This window comes from Eptesicus fuscus, chromosome 6 (assembly GCF_027574615.1).
Source record: "Eptesicus fuscus isolate TK198812 chromosome 6, DD_ASM_mEF_20220401, whole genome shotgun sequence".
Classification (NCBI taxonomy): domain Eukaryota; kingdom Metazoa; phylum Chordata; class Mammalia; order Chiroptera; family Vespertilionidae; genus Eptesicus; species Eptesicus fuscus.
In genome coordinates, this window is record NC_072478.1 from 92,829,439 (window position 1) to 92,845,847 (window position 16,409).

Genomic DNA, 16,409 nt, shown 5'->3' on the forward strand with positions numbered 1-16,409 from the left:
CGGATATGCCCCCAATACTAGTCCTCCTTCAGCTCATCTTTCGTTTTGAGCTCAACTGGCACATTCTCAGAGAAGTATTCTCTTGACTCTGAAAATCAGGTCAAATCTCCTTTATGTAGTCATACCTCATCACCTCTTTTAAAACTCTTACCAAAAATCACCAAGGAAAAGGGGGGAAAATCTTGTATTAACATTTGCTACATTTCTAAATGATGTCCCAACTAAAAGCTATACATTTATCTTGAAGCAGATTATATTTTTAACCAAGACAGGTTATCTCTGAAAGAAGACCTGTCTCAATTCTATTTCTAATTCCTGTTGTTATACATGGCGAACAGGAGTTCTCACATCTAGCAGGTACACAAAGGCAGTGGTTTCAAACTTTTCTATCTCAAGAAACTTTATACCCACAAAAATGATTGAAGAGTACAAAGAGCTTTTATTTATGTGGCTTTATATTTATTTGCCATATAAATAAGAACTGAGGACTTTAAAAAATATTTAGTTGTCAAGTAGTTTAAGATATCAATATAAACCCATTACATATTCACATAACGTATTTTCATAGTAAAACTATATTTCCCCCCAAATTAGAAGCGTAGCATTGTGAATCTAATGTCTGGCCTAATTAAAAAACAAACAAACAAAACACAGTTGGATTCTCATGTCTGCTTCTGCTTCCAATCTATTGTGATGCACGGGTCATAAAGGTTCTAGAAAGCTTCATTGTATATTTGTGAGAGATTATAGTAAAAAGGAAAATATTGTCTTAGAATTATTATGAAAAGTGTATTAACCTAGCATATTCTCTAATTCAGTACCTGAACCACACTTTGAGAAGGGTCTAACTGGTAAAGCTAAGTATGGGCATAAACAAAGGCTGATAAAAGAGGCAGAGAAATAAATCAAGTTAGTGTAGATTTCATGCAAGACCAGTTAATCCAATCTGAATTAGTAATTCAAAGAAAGTGATATGACAGTCCTCTATGACAGCAATGCAGACAGTATATGGAGAGTGTGTTTTCAGCAGAAAGCAATCTTTTTCATAAAAATTTAAAAAAGCTTTATTGAAATTTGATTTATATGTCGTAAGTATACAGTTAAATGTAAAATTCCGTGCCTTTTAATAAATTTATAAAGTTGTGTAACCATCACTGTTATCCAGTTCTAGAACATTGTCTTTTTCTTTACAATGTTTTGTAATTCCCAGTGAACAGCTCTACACTTCCTTTGTTAAATGTATTACTGAATATTTTTATGCTGTTTTGAATGTAATTGTTTTCTTCGTCTCTAGTTGGTTGTATATTGACTTTATATTCATAGTTTTGTGCCTTATTGCACTGGATAGAAGCTCCAGTTCAATGTTGAATAGAAGTGGTGAGAGTGGACATCCTTGCTTTATACCCAATGTTAGGGGGAAAACATTGTCTTTGATCTTTAAGTTTGATGATGGTTGTAGGTTTTATGTAGAAGTTTCCTTCTATTCCTAGTTTGTGGAGAGCTTGATGATGTATGGTTTTTATATTTCATCAAATGCTTTTTCTACATCTATTGAGATGATCATATAGCTTTCTACTTTATTCCAGAGGTCAGCAACATTTTCTAGAAAGAGCGATATAATAAATATTTTTAGGTTTTGTGAGTTGTATGATCTCTCTTGCAACCAATCAACTCTATTGTAGCATGAAAACAATATAGACAACATGGGACATGATTATGCTTCAATAAAACTTACAAAAACAAAAGGCATGTCATATTTGACCTATGGACTGTAGTTTGCTGACCCCTGCTTTAGTCTACTAATATGTTTATTACATTAATTTATATTCAGATGTTAGCTAACCTGCATTCCTGGATAAACTCCACTTGGTCATGATGTATAATCCTTTCTATACATTACTGGATCCAATTGCTATTCCTTAAGAATTTTAGCATTTATAGTGATGAAGGGTATTGGTCTGTAGTTTCTTGTGCTATCTTTGTCTACAGCTTTGGTATCAGGGTAAAATGAGCTTGAAAATGTTTCTTTCTCTTCTATTTTTGAAACGGTTTGTGTTTGATTAGTATTACCAATTCCTTAAATGTTGATAGAATTCACCAGTAAAGAAAGTCATCTGGGCATGGGCTTTCCTTTGTAGAAAGATTTTAAATAAAAAATTTTTTTTTATTGATTTCAGAGAGGAAGGGAGAGGGAAAGAGAGATAGAAACATCAATGATGAGAGGGAATCACCAATTGGCTGCCTCCTGTATGCCCCCTACTGGGGATGGAGCCCACAACCCGGGCGTGTGCCCCTGACTGGAATCAAACCATGACCTCCTGGTTCATAGGTCAACGCTCAACCACTGAGCCATGCCGGCCAGACTAGAAAAAATTTTTAATATCTAAATTAACTAATTTAATGTCTTTATTTGATAAAGGTCTATTGAGATTTTATATTTCTTTTTGAGCCAGTTTTATCATTTATGTCTATGAATTTTCCCATTTCAACAAAGTTGTCAAATTATTGGCATGAGGTTGTTCATAATATTTCTTTATATTCCTTTTAATTTTAGTAGGCTTCAAATGTTTCCTCTTTCATTCCTAATTTTGGCAATTTGTATCTTTTCTCTTTTTTTCCTTGGTCATTTTACTAAAATTTCATCAACTGTATAGATCTTTTCAAAAAACCAACTATCAGTTTCCCTGATTTTCTTAATTGTTTTGCTGGTTTTTAAAAATTGACTTCTGCTATGGTCTTTGAACTTGAATTAGGAAATAATTCTTCCCAAGCAAATTTTTACTCAAAAGTTACTAGATTTTCTTTTACCTTTAATTTCTATTGCTTAGAAATGAGTAACAATATAAGTTATATAGAAAAATCAATTCGCATGCCAGATTTCACTTTTATATGGACATGAAGAGGGAAAAAATGATTTCAAATTCCTTCTTTAATAAACCAGTCCAGCCACTGATGGAAAAAAAGGAAATATATCTGCCTGTATAATTTTGCTACCAACTTATGGCCCATTCAGGGCCAAATTATTATGGGGTGCTCAATATGTAGCCCTATAAATAACTCCTAGTTAGTTGTGGTGAATGTGACTCTGTCTCTGTATCAATAATAATATCTACATTTTTTCAAAACCTCTTAATACCTTGCCTTTTCTAAAAAGGATTAAAGCTTTTTGTGATTTAGGACCTGAAAACCTTTTATGGCTACCAAATTCTTTGTTTTTCTTTTTTCTTCATCTATCTCTTCCTTTTAATCAGCACTGCATATCTGAAATATTGAAGTAGATTCTCAGTTGTCTAGCCTCCAGGTTTTCTTCACTTTCAGTTACCCTTCACACTATAGCCAGATTAATTTTATATCTCTTTGTGGGTGTTCACATGTCCCTTGCATATATTACTCACGTTCCTGAATTTATCCAAAATGTCAAGTTCATCTCATCTATGTGAATTGCTTTTTGATCCAACTCAAACCCAATACACAGGATGTTGAGTGGGATTTTCCCTCATGTTTTGAAATTATACCTAAGACCCCAAACTGAGAACATACGATGTGAAGTAGCCCACTTCTAAGTTCAAAGAGCCCCTACAAGTTTGAGTCAGCTGCCCCCTGAAAGACTTGTTTAAAAAACCAGAACCGGATCTGCTATCTAAATCACCTTCCTACTCTGATTTGATTCAGGCAGGAATAGGACTGAGCTGTAGAAAGTTGCCTGCATTGGGGGAGCACAGTGTTCTTGACTAACATTTTGCTGACTGGGAAGTTAGGGGTTCTGGCCAATATTCTTTTCTTTTTTTTCATCCTCATCCAAGGATATTTTTTTCCCCATTGATTTTCAGAGAGAGGGAAAGACAGAGAAATATCAATGTGAGAGAAACACATCAATTGGTTGCCTCCTGCACAAGCCCCGACCAGGGCCTGTGCTGGGGAGGAGCCTGCAACCAAGTACATGCCCTTGATAGGAATCGAACCTGGGACCCTACGGTCCGCAGGCCGATGCTCTATCCATTGAGTCAAACCAGCTAGAGCTGGCCAAAATTCTTCATGAGACTTGCTAACCAGAAAGAAAGGAGAACACGAGAGAGCAGTTATGGAGAAAAATGAAGTTATTATTTACTTTTACCCCAATGAATTGAGACTTCTAAAGACCCAATTTCATAAACAAAAAGGGAATTTATTGTCAAAATCTCTCAAGTAATATTATTTGATTGCTCCATGTGCTAGGCACTGTTCTAAACACAGGGGATACAGCTTTGAAAAATATTAAGCGAGGTTCCTGCCCTCCTGGAACCTGTAGGAGTCTAGGAGTAGTGCTGGCTCCAGGACAGTGCTCGGTGTCATCAGAAGTATTTTTCTGAATCTCTCAGATTTTTTTCTTTGCATAGCCCAAATCTTCCCTCTTGAAGGCAATGTGGCCACCGGTGTAGCAATTCTTATAGAAGAGAGACTTTTCCCCAGTCTTGCAGAGTGCCAGACTATCTCATTGACCTGGCGTGGATCAGGTGCATATCTCTGAACTGGACTGGCCAGATCTCAGTAATTGGGAGGCCACTGTTGTTTGTGCAAGCTTTCAATGCAAAGAGGATAATGCAGGGACTGAAATCCAGTGCAGGGCATACTTACCAATTCTTTGGCTGGTGCATGACTATGTCTGTGGGAGAGGAGGGCCTTTTTATGATTCACAGTGAGACACACAGTGGTCTTGGTCATGTGCTCACCTTGGAGCAATGGTAAGATGAGTTTATCCCACATAAACCAAATGATCAGAGGGTGGGGAAAGGACAGTTGGGGTGCCATTGCCAGAAGTCAGAAAAGGGATGCTGAGCAGGCAAAAGTACAACTTCAAAACCATGCCAGAACTAGGCAGTCCATTCCTGGAAGCAATACTGTACATTACTTCCAGCCAGAAATTTGATTAGAGTGATTTAGAGTGGGGAGGGAGATTTTAGAGTCAAATTATTCCCTTCTTATCCCTTGCACCATTAATTTTATTTACGTAATGCAGCTCTTAGTACAAATGAAATGAGTCAGCATCAGGGCAAATTGAAATATGACTTCCATACCAAAAATACTTACTTTTCTTTCTGTCAGCCTCAGTGGGTAAGTGATCTCCTAAGTAATAGAAATTTAAAAAAAAATAGAGGCCAATTTCCAGGTAGGTCATAAATATCTGTTGTATATGGGATATTTTTATTTTAAATTATAAAATACATATAACAAACCATTTACCATCTTAACAATTTTAATTGTACAGTTCAGTAAAGTACATTCATATTGTTGTGCAACCAATCTCTAGAACTCTTCATCTTTTACAAAATTGAAATTCTACACCCATTAAACAACAATTCACCCTTCCCCACTACCTTTACCCACTAGCAACCATCATTCTACTTTCTTTGTGAATTTGACTACTATAAGTACTTCATTGAGTATCCAGAATCATACAGTATTTGTCTTCTTGTGACAAGCATAGTTACTCCCTCCCTGGCCCCAGCACAGGCCAGGCTTATTACTAAAGGGACTTGGAGTGGGAGGCCCTGGGTCTGCTCTTTTACTCTGCCTGGACTCCAACAACCTGGAATGGAGGTGGCAGACATGGTCTGGTTCTGAAGTCATCCCCCTCTTTTCAAGGCTTAATTCCTGTTCCATTGAGGGGTGGACTGGAGTGTAAGGGAGGCAGAGTCCTCCTTATGTAATTGACCTTCAACCTGGTGGTGGAACAACATCTCTCTTCCTGCTTTGGCATGGCGCATGGTTGTGTTGAGGCCATTCTTAGCATGAGCTGATCCTTCTTGGATCCCTTGAAGAGGAGTAGCTCCTTTTGGCTCTTCCAGCTCTGTCTCAAAACCCTCTTCAGGAGGGGTGACTTCATAGGAAGCTCCTGGCTTCTGCCTCCCCCTGTAACCTGTGAGATCCTTTGTAATGGGACTAATGGTGATCTTTTCCAGGCCTCAAAGGCTGGGGGAAACTGCAGTGAGGTATCTATCCTTTGCTCAGCACACCACATTGCTGCTGCTTCTCATCTACTGGCTTAGACTGCTCCAGAAACCTCCAAGTGTGATGTAGTCAGTTGTCTCTACATTCACATACACCCCCAAACTTGAAGGAAACAGGAAGATGACGCCTATCAGGATCTTCCAGTGACTCTCTTTCCCTCCTACAGTGGCAGCACCAGGAAAACTCTGCAGCTTCCCAACTGGCAAGTGAGGAAGCAGTCCTCCCTTCTTGCCTGCTCTTGAAGGCTCTCCCAACCTGTCACTACTTGTCCTGGGGGCAGAGTGGGTGCTGGAGGTGGTGGAAGACATATGGGGAGGGAAGGAAGTAATCTTGTTGCTTTGACACTCACACTCTCACACACACACACACACACACACATACACATATATATATCATATATATATACACACACATTAGAGGCCCAATGCACAAAATTCGTGCAAGGGGCTCAGCCCTCGCAGCCCCAGCTGCCTCGGCTGGCCCTTGCAGCCCCTCGCAGCCCTGGCTTTGTCCGGAAGGTCATCCAGAAGGACGTCTGGAAGGTTGTTCGGCTGTTTGGTCTAATTAGCATATTATGCTTTTATTATTATAGATTTTATTTATATGTAATATGTACTCAGCTAGATCATCTATCTATCTATATCTTTCCTTGGATGGATATACAAGAAACTGGTAAAAGTAATTGCCTAAAAGTAGGGAGTTAGGAATTAGCAAGAGACTTTTCACCATACTAGTATATCATTTTGTATTGTCTGAATAATTTTCTTGAGGATAAAAATAATGTAAGTAATGAATTCAAAAGAGCTATATAAATCATAAAACAAAATACAAACAATAGGGTTGAATTGTCACTGTTTTTAATTACAATTTTGTGTGTTCCCTGTGTAAACATACAAAGAGAAAAGAGACTGGAATGAAGCTCCACACTTTGCCATGGAGAGGAAAGATAGTATTAATTTTCTTAATTATATTTTTCTGTATATTTTACATTTTCTACAACAAATAAATAAATGCTAACTAGAAAGAAAAAAATCACAAAACTTTAAACTTAGATGGAAATTTTTATAAACTTCGTCAGAGGGATTTGCTGTAGGATGGGAGAAAAGCCAGCAATGCTGGGTCATGCAAAGGGAAGGCTAAAACCCTCCTCCCAGGCCCGGAAGTGGTTTGAGAACTACAAGGAGAGGCGAGAAAGATGCCGACCTCCACTGGGGCTAGAGCGGCCACAAAAAAGACATAGGACTTCCGGGGCGGGGCTCTCTGGTTTTTTTACCCTCCGCGTGGCGGGGTGGAGGCGGGAATGTGGACCACTTGTAACGTAAAGGTTCGCGATTGCTTGGCTTCCACTTCCGTCACTCTGAAACGGTGCCTGAAATTGGGGGCGACCATGGCAAAGAGCAAGTTCGAGTACGTGCGGGACTTCGAGTCTGACGACACCTGCCTGCCCCACTGCTGGGTGGTGGTGCGGCTGGATGGCAGGAATTTCCATCGGTGAGTGAGCTCAGCTCTGGGCCGCGCGGCCCGTCGGCGCTTCCGGGTAAATCCTACACCAGCGATCGCGGGCGCCGGCTCATTGTTACCGAGGTAACGCGGCAGCCAATGAGCTCGCAGCATTGAGCATCATTCTATGTGCTGGCTAAGACGAGCTTGGAAGCAAGCTGTCTGGGTAGTTCAGTGGGACTGGGTGCTCCCTGATTAGGAGCCGGGCTGGGTTTTATGCGAGCATAGACCTGTTTGTAAGGACCTTGTGGGAAAAAGTCACTCTCGGGCACAGTACTTTAGCTCTTCAGCCAGTTGCCCAGCCATTTTGTTAAGATTGCTGACTGTTCAGAGGCCCATTTAGGCCTTGCTGTGGGCAACTCTTACAGTGTGTTCTTTCACTGTCAGTAACAGGCCACATGGTCTGGGCTCAGGAGGAAATAAAGTCAGAAAAAAGGCAGAAATATAACATCAATTTTTAAAGTGCAATTTTAATAATGATTATTATAACTAACATTTATCGAACACTTCTAGGGATCCAGGCATAATTACATTTGTTATCTTTTGCTAATCGTCAGGACAATTCTATAAAGTAATGACTATCCCCATCCTATATAATAAAAGACTAATATGCAAATGAAGTGAACAGCAGAACAACTGGTGGAACGACCGGTTCCTATGATGTGCACTGACCACCAGAGGGCAGATGCTCAACACAGGAGCTGCCCCCAGCCTGCAGGCCCCAGGCCAGCCAAAGTGGGTGCCAGCAGGGACACCCAATTACCCTGCCAGTCGCCCCACAGAGGGAGGAGACCAGCAGCCAGGGTGGCGGGGCTGGCGACTGGGCAAGGCGGGGGCCCCGATCACCCTGCCAGTTGCCCCACAGATCGGCCCTGATCACCAGCCAGGCCTAGGGACCCTACCCATGCATGAATTTTGTGCACCGGGCCTCTAGTTTTATAGAAGAGGGAATTGAGGCTTAGCAGTTATGTCCACTTTTCTCCATTGGTCAGGACAAGAAAAATCTGAAATCTTAAGGGAATTGATTAGGTTGTGGCTAGTGGAGTGTTTGGACTCACAGTACTATTTCAGTACCTTCCTCTTTGAACAGCCTCTTTGATCCTTAGTGTTAATGACAAGCTCTCTTACATTCATGTCCCTCCCCCTCTTTTCTTTCTTTTATGAAGGTTTTCTGAGAAGCACAGCTTTGCAAAACCTAATGACATCCGTGCTCTCCACCTAATGACCAAATGTGCCCAGACTGTAATGGAAGAACTGGAGGATATTGTGATTGCATATGGACAGAGTGATGAGTACAGCTTTGTGTTCAAGCGGAAAAGCAATTGGTTTAAAAGAAGAGCCAGGTAATTACATAGCCCAGCTCCATCATATTTCTTATCAGCATCTGGTTTCTGCTTTTCTTAAACACAGACTCGCAGACCACAATATGTCTGCAGTATTTGCAATGGCAGAATGTTTGTATATTTCTGTGTGGACTGTTGTACTTCCATCTGATATCTGAGCATTCCATATCCCTCTTCATCTGATTCTTTCCACTCCATTCCCCATCACTTTATCCTCTAGACTGATTTGGCGTTGAACATTTAAGACTAGAAAAATAGACCATGGAATATATTAGGGATTCATAGGTTGGCTTTAGTCAGTGACAGACACTTATACAGGCATTGCAGTATTGCTTAAACCTTTAATGAAGGAGAATTTCAGTACAAAATAGACAAACCTCATATTTGTGTATTTTGATACTCTTAAAGGAAACAAATCATATAATAAATTGGTATGTTTTTAAAACAATGGTTCCCCTCCTTTCAAGACTTAAAAAAATACCTCTTGAACCACAAATTCACATTACATCCTACAGGAAAAAAAATTGGTATTAGTTAATTACTTAAAGGACTAGAAGGAGAGGCAGGCTACATTTCATATATGTAACTAAAATATTAAAATAGTTTTTCTTGTCCCAACGTATTTTATCTCTAGGTTTGCTGGCCAGTTTGTGTAATCTCTCTGTTACACCCACAGGTCCTATCACAGTGTTGAGTTAACGTCATGTATTTTCTCTTTTTTTGCTCCACCCACTGTGCCTTATACTTGCAAGTAAGTTCATGACTCATGTGGCCTCCCAGTTCGCCTCCAGCTACGTGTTTTATTGGCGGGATTACTTTGAAGACCAGCCCCTTCTGTATCCCCCAGGCTTTGATGGAAGAGTTGTGGTGTATCCTAACAACCAGACCTTAAAGGACTACCTCAGTTGGCGGCAAGCAGATTGTAAGTGAAAGGAATTAAGCAGATGTAATTAAACCACCAACTCCATACTTTAGAGGTGGTGGGTGATCTGGTACAGGTTTGGCTCACATGTATTTTGTTTGGAATGAAATATTTCAAAAAACATTTTTTTAGCATGTTTTAAATTGATTTTTTAGAGAGAGAGGAAGGTCCAGAGAGTGAGAGGGAGAGGGAGAGAAACATCAATTGGTTGCCTCCCATATGCACCCCGACCATGGGCTGAACCCACAACCTGAGCCTGTGCTCTGACAGGGAATCGAACTGGTGACCTTTTGGTACACAGGACAAAGCTCAATCAACTGAGCCACACCAGCCAGGACTCAAAAAATTTTAAATTAGTTGAAAGTAATTGAAAAATCGGGAGATTTCTTGTCAAGTTTCCAGCTTTTTTGCTTTTTTGCTTTTTTTAAATCAGAAGATCTGGCAGTACTAAGTCTGTATTTCCACATAGTAGTGGACAGAACCTGTGCAATGCTCCCTTTACACACACACACACACACACACACACACACACACACACGCACGCGCGCGCCCGTTTGCCACAGTCTACCATTCCCTGTTCCCCGAGGTAGGGAAGGGGTGACCTACTCAGTGGGTTTGAGTTGTGACTCCTGCCTTACATGACTATGATGAAATGTTTGTGAGACTTTGTTTCATTTGGTGTATCTTGATTTTGTCAGAACTGGAAAAGAGGTAGGAATAATGTGAATCACATAACTGAAAGTATTCCTAAGCTTGGTGCACAAGTTAACAGATGTGTATAAAGCATAACTGAAATGACAGAATAAAAAACTGTTAGGAAATAAGTCTGTTTCTGGTTGCCTTCTTCCCCCCATGTTTCCTATGTATGGTTTTGGGCGGTCACTCAGTATCTTTGAGATTTCTTTACTTTAAAGAGGAGAGAGGTGGGGTTCTAGTATTTAAAGCTGAATAAAGATTATGTATGTATAAACAGTGCTCCTTTGTTCTCCTCACAGGTCATATCAATAATCTTTATAACACAGTTTTCTGGGCACTCGTACAGCAGTCTGGACTAACACCAGCACAAGCTCAAGGGAGATTACAGGTATAGAGATCTTACTGAATTAATGCTCAATGGGACAGTTTTCTGTAGGCTCCCCCATGGTATTTTGCATTCTTTTCCAGCTCTCTACAGCTTTGTTTTGAGAGCATATAAAAATCACATTAGTAGCCACTCTGCTACTTGCTGGCTGGGCCTGTGACGCTGCTACTTCTCCCTGAGCCTCAGTGTCCTCAGCTGGAAAATGGCATCAGTGACATTGGGTCTGCATTCCCACATGGTAATGCTTGGCTGGAACTGAGTATTGGCTGCCCTGTCTCGACAGGCATGTGCTCTTTTTCTGTCAGTCCCATCTGGCCTGTTGCCTATTTGCCATTCCCTGCTGGGCACCTGTAGTTTCTCAGGTAAAGAGTCTAGGCTTCAGGAGTCAAATAATCACACTTAGATCAGTCTTCTGTTTAATTTTATCCTCGCTGCCTAGTTTTTTATAGGTAAAATAGGCAAACTGATAGTTCCTACCTCATAGGTTTACGTTGAGAATTAAGTGGCATGACGCATGTAAAACATAGGATAACACAAAGCACACTGTAAGTACTTAATAAACACTAGCTTTTATTATTAGATGACAGTGCTGCTTGTAAGATGATTAACTCTGAAATGAGATGATGTGCTATAACAACTCAATACAATGCCTAGTACTTTATAATTATTCAGTAAATGGTTGTCATTACTAACGATGATGATTTACATATAGCAGTAATAGGAATATGAATAGGTCTATCTACTTTGGAAGAGCCAACTTTAGTTTTGGTTCTAGATGGATAAGAGCAAACTATAGTCTTGGGCAATTTATATAAACTTTCTAAGCTTCAGAGTTCTCATCTCTAAAATGGAGGTGGTTTTCAGGTCAAATAAGAATGTATACATACTAGTAAAGTATCTAGTACAGAATAGGCGGTCTCACTATTAATTCCCATCACATTCATGACTTGTGAAGCCATTGTTGGCTACAGAAGAGAATTTGTTCTTACATTCAATATTATTTGGTATTAGTTTCAGGGAGATAGCATAGTGGTTAGCAGAAGAGAATTTTATGAATTTACACACCTAAAGATTTGAAATTATGCAAATTTTTTAGTATCAAAATAGGTTTGCTAAAACTTCCACTTGATTTGTTTGTGGAAGTTTAGGTAGAGGGTGGACTGGTAAGGTTAGGGGAGAGATAAGACATACAAAGCTTTGTATATCTGTTTTTATTTTCTCAGGGGACTCTTGCAGCAGACAAGAATGAGATTTTGTTTTCTGAATTCAACATCAACTACAATAATGAGCCGCTGATGTATAGGAAAGGGACCGTGTTGATATGGCAAAAGGTAATGCTGTTGTTTCCCGAGAAAAAATGGAGGTCAGGAAAGAAGAGAGTCTGTGCCCATCCCAAGTGTATCTTGCCTGCTACCAGTATGCTGGTGTGACTGCAGTTGCTAACACGAATTAGATCCTTTCCAAAACAAGATGCTAGAGGTTCCTATTTCAATGCTTCTTGTTGTTGTTGTCAGTCCATGCTCCCTGTATCAGTTTGTCAGTGATGTTGAATCTCCCCTGTAAGTAGAAACACAGAATTTTAGAAGTGTTACACTTATTTTTCTGTGTCATAAGCTCTCCTCAAAGTAAAACCCCGTTAAAGGATTATAGTACAGGTATGAGAATTTTTGCATTCATAGAACATTTAAAAGAGTACCTTCTCCCACACTGGATAAGACCATTAAATGATCCATCCATCCTGTGACAACTGCAATATGAGGCCCTAAGAGATGTTGATATGAGGGTTCTGACACTTGCAGAATATTCATGAGGTTCCCCAGGCATTCATACACCTTCATTTTCTGTAATGAGTGTACACTTACCTAAATCCTTAATTATACCAATATTTTCTCTCATACCAGCTCCTGGGCATAATGACTTCTCTATTATGAGAAAAATTTCCTTCCATCCAAGGTAGTTTTTCTGAAATGTTTTTAAGTATTAAGGGGAACCTTGAGAGCTAGTCATTCCATTAGCAACTTCAGCTCTTTTATTAGTATTTTTAAAGCACATTTAATCTTTGGCACAGACTTGGATATTTCCTAATGCAGGTGGGAGAGCAAAAATACCACTAATTCTATAGTTTTTGCTAACAAGGAACAAGAAATCTCCTTTATTCCTAAGATGTTCTTTTAGAATATAGCAAAATGATTCTTTTAAAAAGTATTTTTAATTGTAAAGAAATTCATGTATGTTGAGATATGTGTGTATGGTCTGATAAATGTCTCATATTTTTTACGATATAAAGTAAAAAAAATAAACCTCCCTCACATCTCCCCCTTCTCTCCCAAATCCACTCTCAAGTTAACGATGTCAATATTTTAACTTAACCTGTAGGTGGATGAAGTCACGACAAAAGAAGTTAAACTGCCAGCTGAAATGGAAGGGAAAAAGATGGCAGTGACCCGAACCAGGACTAAGCCAGTGCCCTTGCACTGTGATATCATCGGGGATGCTTTCTGGAAGGAACACTCAGAGATCCTAGATGAAGACAGCTGACCCTTTGCTTTTCTGTCCTGCTATGCTTAACTATGGAAGGCCCCCCAAGTCTCCTGGCCTGAGGTGGCCCAAGCATTCCTACCACCCAGAACAGTGTCCCAGGGTGACATGACTGGTTGGGAGGGGAACAGGGAAGGAAGGCATGGATGGGGTGAGGTATCTTGTTCTGCTTTAAGTGGAACACCTTTTTTGCAATGTTGGAACATGGTTCCTTTGGTAGAAGTGCATTTTTAAAAGAATTGTGATACTATTTTTATAAAGTGAGAATTATTTTATGCCTTACAGAATGAATCATTTTTAGGTTGTGGCATTAAGTTTTACAAAGCCTGCCAAACTCTTTTCACCTAAGATGGAAGATGAGCCCAAAGGTTATTTTTGCGCACCTATTCCTTACTAGAGAATCCAGTGACCTTAAATCTCACCTTTCCCACCCATCTACTTGCATTCATCTTTGGCAGACCTGGAGATAAATATAGCTTGATGCCTGCAGTATGATTCTGAATTCAAGAATTCCCGGGAAAGCTCAGGGCTCTGTGTCAGTCTCCAAGTTGGCATCCTTGGCTGAACAAATGAGTAGACTGGATGTTCTTCTTAAGCATTTATAGCTTGATTTTGTAGAGTCAATTAGCATGATCATTGTCTTGCCAGAGGCATTTGCAAGACCAATTATCACTTTCTAAGAATCCTATATAATAAAAGCCTAATATGCAAATTGTCCTCTCTACCAGGAGTTAGACCAGGGGGTGGGGCTGACTAGCCAACCGCCCTCGGCCTCTCTCCCCGGGCCTTGGCAGGCAGCCGTTTCTAATTTCATGCACTAGGCCTCTGGTTATGTGCATATTTGAGAGGAAGAAAATGTGTGAGAATGAGTGAACAAAGAAGGAGAAACATTCACTCCATGTTCTTTAGATACTTAAAAGTCACCTTGTCACCTGTTAGACTATCTGAAAAAGATTCTCAGGTAGCCTCTGTATAATCAGAACAATGACGTTTGAGTTGGAGAGCAGAGGGGTCAACACTCTGGGGTTACAGGTGGCAGGTGGCAAAGGAGTCCTAATAGCTCCACCTGCTGATGGCCAGTAGAGATGGGTTGGGTGAGGTGCAGAGAGCTGCAGTAGTAATTTCATGTTGCCAAGCTCTTGGCCTCTGAAAAGGGGGAGGTAGTGGGGACAGGTGGTAGAACTCACATTGCCTCTTGTCCTCATTTCATATTTTAGAGGAAAGTCATTTGGCTCTATTAAGAATTAAGAGGCAGCTCATGTCTCAGTGCCTAGTCCCGCATTGCAGAATTTATAGCCAAGAAGAAAATGTATTTCTGAGTGACGGCTGGTCTCATCCCTCACCAATTGATACCCCATCTGTCGATGCCATGTTTTCCCTTCCTGTTCTCACTCCAGAGGAATAGGAGATGTTTAGTAATTGTTAAAATCTCTGAGAAGAAAAATAAAGGTTTCAACTCCCTTGGCCTAAATTTTCATTTATTTTTCTCATACAAATGCAGTGTATGAATCCAAATTTTGTATGTGTTTGTGCATCTAAGCCAGAATACACATACCTTTCATCACAGCAGTGGTTTACAGACTTATGGATGCAAAAATTTACTTGAAATGCTTGTTTAAAATGCTGATTCCATATTCCCTCCCTTCCCCTCCCCCCAAAAATTTGGAGTTCAGTAATCTGCTTTATAATCCCAAAAGCTTCTGGTGTCTGTGGTCATTGATATGCTGCATTTTGGGCCACAGGTACACTGTGGCAGGCCAAATGAGGCAATAAGATAATGTAGCTCTTAGCTGGGAAATGTAAGTGGTAAATTTATAGCATTTCATATCAAAATAAATACATAGGCATTAAAATGCAAGTTTTAAAGACAAAACCATCTGAAGGAATGTGCTATGTAATACTACAAAGGCTATCACTTGATTTTGTTACAAGGTAAAGGAGACAAGCATTTGTTCCTTGAATTGCCAGCAGTTTGCATATTTGAGATTTTTGTTTTGGCACAAGGTTTTGAGCAAATGAATATACTAGGTTTAATACTCATGCTATAACTAAGTCTATAGTGCTATTACATAAAAGCTCCATGCTTGATGGGTGTTGTATGCTTTACAATGTACATTGCAGTTTTATATTCATTTTCATCTTGCTAAGAGAATAGTGTTCTCTTGGGCTTCCTTTCCAAATCTAAAGAAAAAAAACAGCAGCTGGTATAGAGTTAATATTGATAGCTTTGGGGACTAGCGGCAGTTAGATTTTTGTGGTGTGTAGGTGACTGGAATATCTTACCTCTACTGGATGAGGGGATAATTAATACCTGGGCCTTTCGTGCAGACTATCATTTTAATATAAAAAACTGTTTTGTAGAGCAGAGGTTATAAAGTACAACCAATCTTGTAAATCCTCCATCCTGGTTTACAAGAGCTGGATCATTTCCTCCAGTTGCTTAGCAATGTTCAGAAAATCAGTGATGTAATGAATTTTCTTTAATACTAAGGTTCCTGGTGTTGGTGCAAATTACTTTTTGAATAGGATGTAGGAAATGGAAGACTGGGATCTATCCACTCTTAAATTATTCCACTTAACCAATATTAGCTAACATTCATAGAGCATTTATTATGCACTCTATATGCGCTATATCTTCATTCTTAGGGCAATTCTAGGACGTAGGTAATATTTCTGTTATGTTTCAGATGAGAATATAAAGATCCAGAAAAGCTAAGTATTTGAGTCCAGGTAGGCCAACACCCAGTGGTACTTACTCCGCATGAAAGCAAATTGGGACATTCCTTGCCCTCTACCCGCCAGCTCCTGAGAGCAGAGAAACGCCTGGGGAGTTTGTTAACACACTGGTCCCGGGCTCGACCCCGGGGAATCTGGAGTATTAACAAACACACTAGATAATGATATAGATGGGGAAATTGCATCAAAGCAGGTTAACCTGTCACCCGCCTGCTGAGGCCCTGAGGGGGCGGGGCCGGCCCTGGCGAGCCTCAGCCGCGCGCCACGCCCCCGGCGAAGCAGACCACGGACAGGTGCGCCC

At 40.1% G+C, this 16,409-nt stretch overlaps 1 protein-coding gene across 2 annotated transcripts; it reads left to right on the forward strand.

Moving 5' to 3' along the window:
• Positions 1-6,982: 6,982 nt before the first annotated feature.
• Positions 6,983-14,833, forward strand: THG1L (tRNA-histidine guanylyltransferase 1 like). Of its 2 annotated transcripts, XM_008147674.3 has the most exons (6): positions 6,983-7,479; positions 8,655-8,831; positions 9,584-9,753; positions 10,749-10,837; positions 12,058-12,165; positions 13,211-14,833. In XM_008147674.3, the coding sequence occupies exons 1-6, from the start codon at positions 7,289-7,291 to the stop codon at positions 13,370-13,372; spliced, it is 897 nt and encodes a 298-aa protein (XP_008145896.2). In that variant the 5' UTR covers positions 6,983-7,288; the 3' UTR covers positions 13,373-14,833. The 2 variants fall into 2 exon arrangements, with proteins under 2 accessions (XP_008145896.2, XP_028010488.1); XM_028154687.2 differs by lacking the exon at positions 6,983-7,479 and having other exon boundaries at positions 8,765-8,831; positions 9,679-9,753.
• The last annotated feature ends 1,576 nt before the right edge of the window (positions 14,834-16,409 follow it).

Coding starts and splice junctions, on each gene's coding strand:
- THG1L (XM_008147674.3), top strand. CDS start 7,289: ATGTGGACCACTTGTAACGTAAAGGTTCGCGATTGCTTGGCTTCCACT. Junction 8,832..9,583: donor TGGTTTAAAAGAAGAGCCAG/GTAATTACATAG, acceptor TATACTTGCAAG/TAAGTTCATGACTCATGTGG. Junction 10,838..12,057: donor AAGCTCAAGGGAGATTACAG/GTATAGAGATCT, acceptor TTATTTTCTCAG/GGGACTCTTGCAGCAGACAA.